Source organism: Typopeltis vanoorti, chromosome 13 (genome assembly GCF_054136105.1).
Source record: "Typopeltis vanoorti isolate ZY-2024b chromosome 13, IOZ_Tvanoo_1.0, whole genome shotgun sequence".
Classification (NCBI taxonomy): domain Eukaryota; kingdom Metazoa; phylum Arthropoda; class Arachnida; order Uropygi; family Thelyphonidae; genus Typopeltis; species Typopeltis vanoorti.
In genome coordinates, this window is record NC_143561.1 from 124,860,815 (window position 1) to 124,877,236 (window position 16,422).

General features: G+C 39.9%; 1 protein-coding gene across 2 annotated transcripts in view; it reads right to left on the minus strand.

Moving 5' to 3' along the window:
- The window catches only part of LOC150100518 (growth factor receptor-bound protein 14-like), a 341,775-nt gene that overhangs the window by 226,662 nt on the left and 98,691 nt on the right, over positions 1-16,422 (minus strand). For both annotated transcript variants that reach the window (XM_090402828.1, XM_090402827.1), the window contains one exon: positions 1,667-1,790. In XM_090402828.1, coding sequence (XP_090258954.1) covers positions 1,667-1,790 — 124 coding nt within the window. The remainder of the gene's footprint in view (positions 1-1,666; positions 1,791-16,422) is intronic.

The window sequence follows — 16,422 nt, forward strand, 5'->3', positions numbered from 1 at the left end:
ATGTGGCCAAATAGCGAACACATCATCAATGTAGCGAAGCCGTATGGTTGGTTTTTGTAGGGCAGAGGCATTGAAGGCTTCAAAGGTCTTCATAAAGAAACTGGCCAAGGGTGGGGAAAGTGGTGAACCCATGGCTGTCCCCTCTATTTGTTTGTAGAATTTTCCCTGCCAAACGAAATAGCCTGAGTTCATTGTGAACTGAAATAGGGCTGAGATATCGAGAGAAAATTTAGCTTGGATTAGCTCTAAAGTTTCCTTGAATGGGACATTTGTGAATAAGGAGGAGACGTCAAAGCTGACCATTATGTCAGTATGTTGGAGTGTAAGGTTTTCTATGCTGGCTTTGAAGTGGGCTGAGTTTTTTTTATGTGTTATGGTGTCTTGCCAGTATAGTGTGCGAGCTCTTTGGCCAAATGTTTAGCTAATTTATATGTGGGGGAATCAATGCCATCCACTATGGGACGTAATGGCACATTTTCTTCAAGTATTTTTGGGAGTCCGTAAATACAGGGGAAGGAGGGTAAGAGTTAAACAGCTTTAATCTGTTGGTAACTTCTACAAGCCAAGAAGTGACTTTCTTAAGAAGCCTGTGAAGTTTTCTGTGAGTTGGTGGGATTGTATTCGATAGGGAGGTAAGTAGCCCGATCTAATAGAAGAGCATTAAGCTTACCTGTGTAGTCCTTTTTGGTTAAGTACTACAGTTGCATTTCCCTTATCCACTTTGGTGATAACTAATTCTTTATTATTCCTCACGCGCTTTCACGTGGCCACAACTTCGCCATTGCTCCCAGAAAAATACCTAGTGAGGATTAATATCCTCACTAGGCATGATCAGAATCCAACATATCCAACAAGGAATATAAAGGTTTTTGGTGGTCTTGCTTTGGAGAGGACACAAGCTACATCCGGTCTTACACTGGTGGCAGATTCCGCATTCGATCTGGATCATAATATCCTCACTAGGTATTTTTCTGGGAGCAATGGCGAAGTTGTGGCCACGTGAAAGCGCGTTGAGTGCTTCAGGCTTCAGGGTGACTGAAGAAAGGTTGATTACTTCCCCTAGACCTACCTGGAGTATACCAGGTCCCTTGCGGTTGTAAACTGTCTTACTTTGGCCAAACAGGCAGGACAGTGAATATCAGGATTTCTGAACACAAAGACTACATCTGTTTTCACAAGTACAGCCATTCTGGTCTTGCAGACCATGCTCTGGATACACACCACAGAATACGGTGGAAGAAAGCTACAGTAATACACCGTAGCAAATGCAAATTCGAAAGACTATTTATAGAATCAGCCTCAGCCCTAAGAAACTCTCCATACGTCAACAAATTTGGTTGTATGCAACTGCCCCAAATTTGGGAGGCTTACATCAGCAGACCTTCAGCCCAATGTCCAAGAACACCTACTTAGCCCGCTAGAGGGCACCATCAGGACTTTTAGGAGAACAATAGCTTCATCTCTTCATTCTCAGTTACTGTGTTGTATTGCCTAAGTGCACGTGCCTTTTTTTGTAAGTTCCTTTTGAAGATGTCAACGTGACATTGCCGAAATATCGGAAATATTTATTAAAGTATAATTTAATTTATATTCGTATGTATCTACATTGTTCAATTCCTTAAGTGATTTAGTAAGGCATTTATAAATAGTGTCAATAATAACCTACTTCCTGTGGCTGATCTTTCTCCTCCTCCTCTTGACAAAGTGAAAATACATGATCAGAATCCACGGAAGAAGCTGAAGTTCCTAGTAAGAGCTGGTAAGAGATATCATCCTTCGGCTTACCACACCTATCATAATGAAACCACTAATTATTATTATCATCATTAGACCTCCATGAAATCAAAAGACTCATCATACAATATCCTAACATAACTGTCACACATAACTCACCAAACATGCTTTAAGGAATTTACAGTAGTAAATTCTTTAAACAGATTTACAGTTTAAGAAATTTATTAACACATTCCCATCATACATGCCACTCTCCACACAAAAGACTCCAGTTCACACTCTCCTTATGTACTTTACAGGGATGGCTTCTTGTTCTTCACCTGTGTCCCCACCTCATTCTATGAAAAATCTTCTTCCACATTAAATTAAATCCTCTATATGTCTCAATCAACCAGCAAAAGAAAGAATGATTATGGAAGGATGACATTGATTGGAGAAAATGGTATAAAGACAGCTGCTGCAGAATGTGTGGTGGAGATACTTAATGAGCAGTTCATAAAGATCTTTCAATCTTGTGAATGTGACTTCATGGAGAGATTGAGAGCAGTTGATGATGGGGAGGAGAGACTGACTAAGTGAACAAGAGGTGTTTGGCGAGTTGAGTAAACAAGATGTAAATAAGGCTGTGGAACTTGATAATATATCACCGCATATTCTGAAGGAAAGTACCAGAGAGTTGACACCTGCCTTGACATTTTTTAATACGAGTCTTGCACTTGGTCAAGTTCCTAAGGAGTGGAAGGAGGGCAAGATTGTGCCACTTCATAAAGGAGGTGATCAAACTCAAGCATCGAACTATAGGCCTATCTGTGTGTCAGGTGTTGTGGTTAAGTTGTTGGAGAAGCTTGTGAGAACTAGGATCCAGAGTTGAGTAGACAACAATGGTATAATCTTTGATGGACAGCATGGATTTGCTAAAGGGAGATCATGTTTTAGTAATCTACTTACTTATTACAATAAAGTGACTGCTTCCATGTATAGAGGAGAAGGATACAGAGTAATATACTAAGATTTTGCAAAGGCTTTTGATAGATTACCACATGATAAGTTGATAGTCAAACTGGAGTGGATGGGGTTGGATATTAGATTGGAGACTGGCTATCTGATAGGTATCAACATGTTGTGTATGGGGGTGCGATATCCAGGAAAAGGAAAGTCACTAGTGGAGTGCCTCAGGGATTTGTTTTAGGGCCATTACTCTTTAACGTGTATATTAATGATATTGGCGAAGATTTCGATGGAGATATTCAGTTGTTTGCAGATGATGCAAAATTGGGACGAACCATAAAGATTAGTGAAGATGTTGTGGCCTTACATGAAGAATTGAATAAATTGAGTGATTGGGCACAGAAATGGGGATGTGAGTTCAATGTTGAAAAATGTGAGGTTTTAAAATTTGGAAAACAAAGATGGGATGCAGAATTTATGCTTGGTGAGAATATATTGTTGGAGGTAGAGGAAATAAGAGATCTGGGGATGATAGTGAATAAGGATTTAAAATTTAGGGGACACATCGCCAAAATTGTGAAGACAACACACAGGCTTCTGGAAATTATGCAGAGGACACTGACGTGTAGAAGTAGGGAGATTCTTGTTCCATTGTATAAGGCTTTGATTAGGTCACACATGGACTATAGTGCCCAGAGTTGGTCACCAGGTTAGATGAATGGATGCTGGAAAGGTCCAAAGGCAACTGACTAAGGTAGTTTCTGACCTCTGGAATGTTGAATATGAGGAAAGATTGAGAAGATGTAATTTACAGAGTATGGTGGAGAGGAGGAAGATGGGAGATGTGATAGAGACCTACAAGTTGGTGAGGGGTTGTTATAAGATCAATGGTGGAGAAGTTCTACAGAGAATAGTGGTAGATCAGGGGAGAACCAGAGGTCATCTGTGGAAACTGTATAAAGAGGGTGTGAGTAGGGGAGTGAGAGGCAGGTTTTTTCGTGCAGAGTTGTGAATGATTGGAATGCCTTGCCTGAGAGTGTGGTGTCTGCAAGGAGTTTGAGTGTGTTTAAGGCTCGGTATGATGAGATGTGTGTGTGATAAAAGGACCTCCGAGATCAGTCTTTGACTCCATGAGGTCTTGGGGTAATAATAATAATAATATACCCCTCCTTACTCCTATCCACTAGATTTTGCATGAAAAGAAGAAATGTAATAGAAGTTGCATTTCTTCTTTCTTAATGTTTCTGAGACCAAAAACCATGTTAATCAATTGTTTCTAGATCATTTCCAATATCTCTTCATCCTTTTGAAAACCAATGACCAATTCTATATACATCAGGTGACCAAAACCAGATGTAATATGGCCTTATCAATACCTTATACAATGGAATCATAATCTTACTTATACACTTCATCTGGGATCATAGTAGAAAAGCTTTGGCAGGAATTAATGATAATGAAAAGCGAAATGAAACATCTACAAGAGGATATTAAAGAGCTAAAGAAGAGATTAGGTGATGATAAGGAGAAAGTTAATGTTATAAAGAAAGAATCAGTGGACAGTCGTATATCAGTTATGGGAACTCTATCGTTAGAGGTGCAATTACTAGTAAAGTGCGCAAAACATGCTTTTCTGGTGGAACAATAACGCAAATAACTGATGGGTTGCAGAAAAGGAAATATTATTATTATTCAGGCCTCCATGGAGTCAAAAGACTGGAAGGTCCTTCCTAAGAACATAAAGTCTGTCAAGACTCATCGAGGGGAGGTCCCCCCCACCCCAAAGAAACACAAAGTCTATCATACCACTCCTTAAACTCACTGACCATTCTCGCTCTCACCACTCCATCAGGCAATGCATTCTAACGGTTCAACCACCCTCCATGCAAAGAGACCACTCCTCACCCTCTTGCTCACAGTTTTATTTCGTAACTTCCAGGGATGGCCTCTTGTCATCACTCCTTCCTGCTGTTCAACCAAGCGAAAGAACTCCCCAGTGTCACCCCTGTAACCACCTCTCAACAGTTTAAAAGTCTCAATCATATCACCCCTCCTTCTTCTATCCACCAAACTCTCCAGTCCACATTCCCTCAGCCGATCCTCGTAACTATCCTTGTACAGTCCTGAAACCATCTTGGTCATCCGTCTTTGTATCATTTCCACAGTTAATTTATCCCCTTCAAATCCTGGGGACCAAATCTGAGAACAATAGTCTAAGTGTGGTCTGATCAGAGACATATACAACGGAATGATAATCCTTTTATCTCTGCAGGTCAGTGTCCTTTTCATAATTGCAGCAATCCTGTGTGTTACCTTCACCACCTTTGCAATATGTCCTCTAAATTTCAGGTTTCTATCAATCATTAACCCCAGATCTCTTGTCTCCCCTACTTCCTCCAGTATAACTCCTCCCATAGAGTATGCAGCATCCCATCGATGTTTCCCAAACCTCAAGACCTTACATTTTGCTGCATTAAACTGACACCCCCCATTCATTTAACCATCTATCTAGCTTATTCAAATTCTCTTGCAGTGCTACCACATCTGCACTATTACTAATAATCCTTCCCAGCTTCACATCATCTGCAAACAACTGAATATCCCCTTGCAATCCACTGGCAATGTCATTGATATAAAGGTTAAACAATATAGGTCCTAGTACTGAGCCCTGTGGGACCCCAGTTGTAATCCTCTGTCTCCTTGAATTCAGGATTGGCTGTCTGATAGGTATCAGACAGCCAATCCTGAATCCAGTTGACCAACCTGACATCCAGACCCATGCTGCAACTTAAATATCAGCTTATCATGTGTCACCCTGTCAAATGCCTTCGCTAAGTATAAGAAAATTGCAGTATATGCCTTTCCCTCATCTAGTGTTCTTGTAACTTTATTATAAAAGGCTAGCATATTGCTTAAACAAGAGTGTCCTTTCACAAATCCATGTTGACACTCACAGATAACATTACTCTCATCTCCCCAAAGCTGTATATGGTCCCTCACAACTTTCTCCAAGATCTTCACAACTACTGATGACACGCAAACTGGCCCATAATTAGACACTTCCAGTCTGTTACCACCCTTATGCAATGGCACTATCTTACCTTCCTTCCATTCCCTGGGCACCTTTGCCAAAGCCAGACTTTCATTGAAAAGCCAGGTTAAAGGCACTGTCAGTTCCCTAGCACATTCTCTCAAAACTCTTGGTGAAATACCATCCAGTCCCACAGCTTTACTGACATCCAGAGTACTCGGTATCTGAAACACACTCTCCTCCTGTACCTCTAAACCTCGAACCTGCCCTATCCCTCTAGCATTAAAACTGACTCCTCTCCCAGGAGTCAGTTTTAATGAAAACTGACTCCTGGGAGAGGAGTCAGTTTTCATTAAAATTAGTGGTAGAGAATCATTAAAATCAGTTTTCATTAAAATTAGTGGCATCAAAATTAGTGGTAGAGAATGCGCTAGGCACAAATAACTTAGTTGGGGAGAAGAAGAATGTTGATAGTAACTTGAGGAAAGTTGTTGCAGCAGGTAAAGAAAAATAGTGTTGTTGGGAAAGTCGTAGGCATGTTGCCCAGATATGATAACAGTGAATTGAGAAGGAGAGAAGGGATAATGAAGAGTAAGATGGCTGAGTTGTGCAAGGCAAAGGAGATTCAATTTGTAAATCTGTGGAGTGAATTTGAAGGGAAGTTCAAATGGTATAAAGCAGATGGATTACATTTTAATGAGTTTGGTGTTGAGCATTTAGAAAGGCAATTGTTTTCTGAGAAGGCACAGAATCAAGAAGTTAATGCAGCAAATGATCAGAGTCTACCTGTGAAACAGGATAGCACAAATCAACAGATTAACAGCAGGAGGAAGATGGATATGAGGATCAAGATGTGGCTGCAGCAGCACAAGGTGATGGAATACGTAAAGGTGAGGATGAGACAGGTAAGAATGGAAATCAATCAGGATCAGGAAAATGGGAGTGGTCAAACCGAAAAGAGAGGTGTAGTAGCAGCTAGAATAGAGAATGTTAGTGCTGTTAGGATGGCCTCAAAACACACAGCGATTGTTATGTTTATACACAAACGTAAGGAGTATTCGAAAGGAGAGCCAAGTTTGGGGCATTGATTGAGATGGTATGTACCAAAAGTAATTGGAATAAGTGAAGCTTGGTTGTCTGAGGAGGATGTGATGTAGGAATAGAATTAGAAGCAGTGGCGGCCCATACATAAGCACTGCGACACTGCGGCACCCCCAAGGAAAAAATTAAAAAATTAAATTTTGTTTGTGTTTATAAATAATAACAATGCTTACAACATTATATAAATGCAGTACAACATGTTAAAGGTTACAGCTTATGTTTAGACATTGATTGAATAGTTAATAATTAGAATTGTTCGATTAACGCCTTAGATGACGAAACAAATGTACTGTGATATTCGTTTGCTGTCGTTGCACGTTATGTCATTAAATACACTGCTGCTTGGGCAGTGTATCTTATGCCTGTGCTCGTTATTTCTGTGAGATATGAAAAGTTTATTATTGGTGCATGTTCGTGAACTATTTTTTTGTAAATCTTATTTTATTTTGTTAAAATAACATATAATTATTTATTTATTATAGATACAAGGCTGAATTATGACGAGTGCACTGTTGAAAATATGAAAAGAATTATATTTTTTCAATTATTTTTACACAAAACAAATGCACTGCGATGTAAAGCCGATATTCATTTGCACTTGTCATTGCTATTGATACGAAACATCTATTATTGGTGTTTGTTTGTGGTGAGGATGAAATATTTTTAATAAAGCAATTTTTAATATGTAAATTTATTTATTAATAAATTCGTTACTGATTAGGAAAAAACGTTTTTTTTTTTTTTTGTATATGCAGCACCCCCACTTAAAATTTTCACAGGCCACCACTGATTAGAAGGATATATAATTTTCCAGAAGGATAGAGATGTGAAAAGAGGAGAGGGGGAGAGTGCTGTTAATGATTGCAGAGGAATTGTGTCTGCAAAGTGTGGAAGTTGATGGTGCATGCTCAGATCTTGAATCTGTGTGCGAAATTGAAATAAACAGGTTAGTATATCTGATAGGATGCTGTTATAGGCCAGGGAATGCAGAGAATACTGATTGTGAAATGTTTAGGCAAATTAGTTGGGCATGTAAAAAGGAAGTGATCCTGGTGGGACACTTTATTTACAGGAATATAGAATGGAAGGAGGAGATAGCATATGGGAACAAGGAGAGCGAGTTTGTGGAATTTCTGAGATATAAGAAATTTAAGCAGCATGTGAATGAAGCAACTAAAGGCTTTAATGTTTTGGATTTGGCGATAACTTCACAAGATGTAGTTGTTAATGAGGTGCTGACACTGCTGCCAGTTGGTGAGAGTGATCATGAGGTACTTGTTTGGGAAGTGATGAAACAAGAAAAGGTCACTGCCAAAAATGGATACATGTAGAAGTATAAAGCAGTTGATCATAGGAAGCTCTGTAGTCATTTAGCATCAGTAAGTTGGATAGATGAACTGAGTAGAAAAGATGTTGAAAATGCATGGAAACTCATAAGGCAGTATCTGACAAAAGCAATGTCAGATACTGCCATTGCTTTTGTCAGATACTGCCTTATGAGTTTCCAAGCATAATCGAGGGTTAAGCGAATAAATAGAGTGGGAGTGAAATGGATGAACAGCAAAATCAAGCAAGCTGTGCTGGAAAAGAAAATGTTATGGAAGAGGTACAAGACAGTTGGTGGTGATCAGATCCATGAAGAGTATAAGGTGGAGGCTAGAAAGGTGACGAGCATGGTAAAGAAAGAAAATGTGCAGTATGAGAGGAGATTGGATTGTCAGGCCAAAGTTAACTTGAGGGAATTTTCTGCTACATGATAAGCAAGAGGAGGAATAATTATTGCAGACTAACACTGGTGGATAGTCATGGTAGCAGACTAACAGCTGCATAGGATATAGTGGAATTATTGAACGAGCACTTTATGCCATCTTTGGGTTACGGCAGATGATGGAAAAGTTTCAAGAGAAACAACGGGAGCTACAGTGCCAAGGCAAGAAGTCTGGAGTTGCCTGAAGGAGAAGAAGGTACCAGAGAAATATGTCAGGTTGGTGCAGGAGATGTACAGAAATGTGAAGACAAGAGTTCGAACCTGTCTGGGAAAGAAAGAAAGTTTTCAAGTGACAGTTGGTTTGCATCAAGTGTCATCATTAAGTCCATTCCTGTTTAATATTGTGATGGAGGTGGTGACGGAGGAGATGAAAGAAGATGTGCATTGGAAAATGTTTTATGCAGATGATATCATGCTGTGTGCAGAACCAAGAGGAGAAGTGGCAGCTAAACTGGAAAGATGGAGGAAAGTACTGGAAGAGAGAGGTATGAGACTGAGCAGAAGTAAGACAGAGTATATGTGTTGAAAAGTGGATGGCAGCCAGGAGACATATCTGGAGCTTGAAGGAAATGTCATCAGGAAGGTTAGGGACTTTAGATACTTAGGTTCACCAATGGAAGAAGAGGGAGAGGCTGAGAAAGAAATGGGATGCAGGATACAAGCAGGATGGAGGAACTGGAGAGAGAGAGAGAGATGGCTGGAGTGCTATGCAATAAGAGGGTGCCAATCAATCTAAAAAAGCAAAATCTATAGGACAGTAGTAAGACAAACTATGATGTATGCTATGGAAACTGTGGCCCTGAGGAAAAATAACATCAGCAGGATGGAGGTAGCAAAGATGAGAATGCTTAGGTGGATGTGCAGTGTGACCAAAAAGGATCATCTGAGAAATGACTATGTAAGGGGAACGGTGAAAGTTACGAACTTAGGAGCAATGATACAGGAGACAAGGTTGAGATGGTAGGAAAGGTCATGTAGATGGATGTGAAGGGGAGGAGGAAATGCAGTGGACAAAGAACAGAAAGAACTTGGATGTGGTTACAGCCCAAGACAGGAGGATGTGGAAGAGACTCACCAACAACAGTGACCCTACTTAAGTGGGACAATCTGCAGAAGAAGAAGATTGAACGAGCACTTTATCAACATATATCACACTGGTATAAATTATCCGGTACAATAATTGGAAGAGAGGCAAGTATTAGGAGAATTGGAAGTGAAAGAAACAGAGGTGTATCAGATGTTGGTTGGGTCAGATGTAAATAAAGCTGTAGGAATGGATGACCTATCACCATGTATGCTTAAGGAATGTGCACCACAGTTGGTTATACCCTTGACCTGGTTATTTAATAAAAGTCTTGCAGTGGGTAGGGTTCCTAAGGAGTGGAAAGAAAGCAAAATAGTACAAGTCCACAAGCATGGTTCTAAGACAGAAGTCTCCAACTATAGGCCAGTCTGTATAACTGCAGTTGTGGTCAAGGTATTGGAGAGATTGATAAGGAATAGAATACAGAATTGGGTTGATGGACATGGCATTCTTTATGAAGGTCAGCATGGATATGTAAAGGGTAGATCCTGTTTCAGCAATTTACTTGCATTTTATAATAAGGTGATGAGTGTGATAGATAAGGGAGAATCATATACAGTGATATTCTTAGACTTTGCGAAAGCATTTGATAGATTACCACATAAGTTGGTGTACAAGCTGCACATGGGAATAGACAGTATATTGGTTAAATGGTTCAGAGATTGGCTTTCTGAACGATATCAGCAAGTTGTGTATGATGGAGCATCGTCTCAAGAAAGCAGGGTAACCAGTGGCATGCCCCAGGGTTCTATTCTTGGGGTCCTGCTCCCACACCAGACTAACTTTGGGTGATACGAAGGAATTTGTTGGATCGCATGCAAGTTTTGCATAGCCATACCCAACAATTGTAAGTACCATAGTCCCCCCTCCACTTATACCATTTTTTCCCTATATATACATACCTATGATAAAATTTGATTTATAAATTAGGCAGAGCAAGAGATTAACAACAATAATTACAATAATAAAATAGAACAATTATAACAACATTATTATTATTATTATGTAACACCTCCAAGGAGTCCAAAGACTCATCGAGGAATGGCATCTACTTTACAACTGTCTCCACCACTCAATCCACCAACTACAGCGAACCTCATCACATACACCAATGCCATCCACTGCCCGCCATCACTACTAGTATTTTCACAGACAATCACAAACATCCATCCCCATGGATGGATTCAAACCTGTAGCCTTTTGGCTGGAGAATGCTGGTGGATTTAAAAATCCACCAACACTCTCGTGCCAAATGGAGAAACATATTTTATAATTATGTTTTAAATTTTGTGCCACAATTTAAAATATATGAACTGTTTATTTCTGGAAATTTCCATTTAATATTTTTGGACTGGGGTTGACCGCAGATAAGGGGTGGGAATTACTGTATTCACAATTACGTTCAGGTGAAAGTGAGCCTTATCTCCCCACAAAATCATACATGGCCCTGCAATGTCAAAAACTCCACTCAAATAAGGAATGTTAAAACTAATGTCAGTCGACTTTCAAAGTCCTGCAGGTGCAACTACTGTCTCAGGGTTATCTTGAATGGGTAGAAATGCAGAATTTTCAAGACACTTGTATAAGGCACATCCACATGTCTTGATACAACACATGCACTACAAGAACCAATGCTATTATTCATGGTCTGCTCCACAACAGTAACAACTTCATTCACTTTTTGTGAACTGATTGGTTTGTGACCCCCTGCCAAGTCTAACTCTCAACGATCCTGTTTCTTCAAAATGACTAATAATTCGTCATAAAGCACATGGAGATAGTGAATCTTGTTGACATTTGTTCAGGCGATGAAATTCGCAGAGTGCAGCAACAGCAACATCCACTGAGTTGCGTGATGTGCAAATTCCATGTATTTGGTGTTTACAACACTTCCTGATGGTGAATTTTGGAGCTACTTTTTTTCCCCTTCAGATATCTCCTCAGCATGATGCACAATGTATTCAAGCAAGGTTTTGCAGCATTTTGGTCACTGGGTGGTGCTCCACAAAGCCTTAAACAATGATACTTTAATTTTTATCACCCTGTATATATACATATATACATAACTATTGTTAGAGCATATTCCACCCCGAAATTCAAGAAAATATGGAAAACTAAAATAAAAAAAAAAACGGTGGTTTTATGGTCGAGATACAATTTTGATGGTTTTTGCCACCCTTCCAACTTAGCGCTCCTAGGGGCATTGCTTTGATTGCTTAGTGGATGATGACGGCCCTGTACACTTGTATATATGTGTGTGTAGATAAAGGAATCAACTTGTATGCAAAGAAAAATGCTATTAAGGAAAACTGTTCTGTTGGTATGGAATGGGTCCTCTGATATTGATGGAAGGTCGGTGTACTCAAAGGAATATCTAAATATTATTGCTGATCAAGTCCATCCTCTAATGTTGACTTTTTATCCAGAAGGCAACAGTTGTTTCATGGACGATGATGCTTGTCCATCGCACATGAATTGTTCAACAGCAGTTCAGCAAGCATGGCAGCAACTTCCACCAACTTGCCTGGCCACTACAAAGCCCGGGTTTGAATCCCATTGAAAATGGGATGTCCAAAGTCCTCGTCCATCAAATCTCCACTGTTTTCAACAATAAAGGACTGTTTGGTGAATACCTGATATGTTGTAGATGTAGATACAATCCACCTTGTAGAATATATGTGCTGTACTTTGGGCTAAAGAAGGTTCAATGTGGTATTAAATAAAAGTTTCTAATTCAGTGGCCGGTATGTGTAGTTTTCCGAGTACAAACACACTGAATTTGTGTAAATTATTATTAATGAGAGATCTCCATGGAGTAACAAAAAACTCATTGCGGGAGGTACTCAATGTTATGCAGAAAGTACACTAAATTATGCTTTAAATTCTTATTCAATGTATCCACATTCTCCACACTGTCAGGCAAAGATTTTATAGTAATCCAAGTTCAGCTGGTTATTTAAATTTTGCACACATGGTGATCATTCATTTTTGTGCGCATGTCGGTCTTTTATGCAACTTCTCCCGTATATACATTTAAGTTATTTCCGTTTTTTTTTTTCCTCACGTAATTCTTGCATAACAATACCATAACACTAAGCAAACGGTGTGTCAATTGTAACCGTGCCAACTGAACTACATACACATCTACTGTCACAATAATACCCTAAATGTTAAGCTGTCTAAATTTTCAAGAATTAAACTACTCACGTATCTCTAGCTACACCATTTTCAACAATTTAATTTATATTTATAAATGAAACATTTTATATATAAGAAAACTTCAACAAGGGGAGAAGGTAAGATGGTGGCTCGCGTGTTAGTGTTTCGTGTCGTGTATTTTTGATGGTGAATTGTGAATTTGACTGATAAGTTTTTAGAGATTTATGCTTATTCTTTAGTAATATCAGTTATTTGCTGCTGCCATAAACAGGCATTTTATTTTCCTTACTGGTTTATCCATGTAAGTCAACTGACTTCACAAAGGCGATACGCTAGGCCTACTACCATTAGTATCGCCATTTGTTGTTGTGCTTTAACATCTTATTGCTGGTTGACACGCCTATGCTTGATATTGCAGGCAGTCCTTTGCGGCTGCGGGATATTTTACAAAAATTTCTGCTGGCAGTTCTTCAGACCTGCGGGATATTTTATTAACGCACATACGCAGTTAAATCGATATGAGCGTACCTGACCTAGACGTATTCACTGATTTGCTCGATAAAGAGCCAGCTCTTGAACTCATTGATAAACTCCAAAAGAAGTTCAAGCTGACATGGCCTACTAGTATGATTAACCCCGACACTATTATCGAGTCACTCGATAAAAAGCTAGCACTCAGTTTTATTAAAAGGCTCCTCAAAAAAGTTTGAACGGGATTGGCCCGGCTACTTAAATTTGTATTCCTCACCTGAAGTCGATGCTGAGGAAAATGAAGACTCCCCTCAAATGGAGGAAAAACTCAATCTAATTGTCTCTACCTCTAATCCTTCTGATCAAGAAGAAACCCATGCACGTAAGAAGAGAAAAATTCTTGCTGCTGAGTCAACAAATGTTGTTGGTATGGACGAGGATGTTCCCATTTCAGATCCCTCTGTTTCCCCCAATGAAAAGGTGCCACCGATTATCCTAAGGGAAAAGCAGAGATGGTCATCACTCAGAACCATCATGGCTAATTCACAGATTCGTTACACGTCTGCTAAAAATTCAGACGAGGGAATACGTATCCAGCCCACCACGGTGGCTGACTATAGAAATCTTACAAAGGAACTGGACACTAGAGGAACCCAATATCACACATTTTCACTTGCCTCCGAAAAAAATATGAAAGTAGTCTTACGTGGAGTCTCCGAGGATATTGACACAGATGAAATAGTTGCTGACCTTAACCTACAGGAACTACCCCCCATAAAGGTTACTAGAATGTTTAGATCAAATAAGACACCTATGCCTTTAGTTTTAGTAGAAATTCATAACATTTACAAAGACATTTATAATTTAAAATCAATCTGTGGACTCAAAATCACCCCAGAACCATTGAGAAAGAAATCATCTTCTGGGCAGTGCCACCAATGCCAAAAATTTGGCCATGCCCAGAAGCTATGCAAAGCTCAGTTCAAATGCCTAAAATGTGGCAAGAATCACCCCACAAATACCTGCGCCAAGCCAAAATCCACCCCGGCTAAGTGCGCTAATTGTGGGGGTCCTCACCCTGCTAATTATAGAGGGTGTATACATCACCCCAAAAACAGATGGAATGATACAAGTCATCAATCTACCTCGTCATCTAGTGCGAGAGTTCCTGAAGCTCAGGCTACTCAGTTCTCCAAGAGTGAATACATGACAACAGGTGCTCGCCAATCACTAACTGAGCCCCTTAAGAAAACGAATCTTCAACATCAAGTAAGAACATATGCTGATGTGGCCCGCTCCAATCAGTACAAACCCAGAACCGGAATAATCCACACTCAAATCTATCAGCTGTTATCACCTCTTCTCTTGCAAACATGCTGCAGGATTTCAGCAACTCAAATCCATCCTTAAGTGTCACAAAAAGATTCCTACAGCAAACCCAATCCATATTATCTGCACTTTCTGATGCATAGGAAAAAAATCGTCCCAAACTCTCTTAGGATTATCGGTTGGAATGCCAACGGTATAAAAAACAAACTGTTAGAAATCCAGGAATTTAATAATAGATACAACCCAGATATACTGCTAATTAATGAAACTCACCTGAGGCCTGCTGACACCCTGAAAATCAGAGGGTATCAGATTTACAGAAACGACAGGCTTGGGTATAGAGGTGGAGGTACAGCCACCCTTATCAAAAACTATATCAATCATCACTCAATAACCAACCCTACCACCACCAACCTCGAAATCACAGGAATCAATGTTCTCACAAACTCAATTGGAAACCTCAAAATTTTTTCTGCATACAACCCTCCATTAAAGACATTATTGACCTCAGATCTGGATGCCATCCTTGGAGTAAAAGGACCAGTCGTCATTGCTGGAGACCTCAATGCAAAGCATCCTGCTTGGAAGAGTAAATCTACCAACAAAAATGGTCGCATCCTTTCTAGCTACACAGGATTAAACCATGCTGTTGTGGCTGGACCTACCAAACCAACTCATCTCAGTACATCTGGCACTGCTGATATCCTGGATATAGCCATCCTGCAAGACATTAAATTACAGTACAGCCTTACATCACTAAACGAGCTGTCGTCGGATCACAACCCAATTCTACTGCAATTGGGAGAACAAGAATGCCTGTCTCCTCCTTCTCATTCAGGCATATCGTGGGAGAGATTGTCTAAAGCACTTCGGGATCATATAGGACCCGTCCCTCACATATGCACACCAGAAGATGTGGAATCTGCAGTGACTAGCCTCACCCAACAGATTAAGTCCGCTATAATGGTTGCATCCTACCAGAAACCTGTTCCCAAGCCTGATCATTTGCCTGAGGACATTATGGACCTGATCAGAGAGAAGAGCAGAGCTAGGAAGAGATTTCATAACACTCGCGCACCTCAGGATAAGACAGTGCTTAACAGATTGAATGGAGCAGTAAGAGATGCACTTAAAACACATAGAAACGAAGTTTGGGATAAAAAGTTAGCCTCTATCTCACCTATTGATCACTCTATCTGGGGCCTACTGAGAAATATCAAAAATAAAACCAGATCCCTCCCTCCTATAATCTCAAACCAGGGCCTAGTCCACACAGATGCAGATAAGGCAGAAGCCATACTTAAAAATCTTGAGGATCAGTGCAAACCTTCTTATAACAACATTGATTTCAATCATCTGTACAAAATCCACAGACAGGTTAGGCATGCACTAAACCTCCCGGACACCAGTGCCGATCATATTGCACCCGCATCACCTGTTGAATTATATGATATTATTAAAAAACTTAAGAACAATAAAGCTCCTGGACCAGACAGCATCTCAAACAGGGTGATCAAGCTGCTGCCTCGAAAAGCTATAGTGCATCTGACCAGTATAATAAATGCAATCTTAAGACTTCACTATTTTCCTTCCACCTGGAAAATGGCTGATGTGATTCCTATACATAAGCCAGGCAAAGACCCACACTTACCGCAGAATTATCGTCCAATCAGTCTCATCTCCAATCTGGGTAAGGTTGCAGAGAAGGTCATCCTCTCACGACTCCAAACCTCAGTAAATGACCTAAACATCCTCCCTAAAGAACAGTTTGGATTTCGACAACACCATAGTACTACC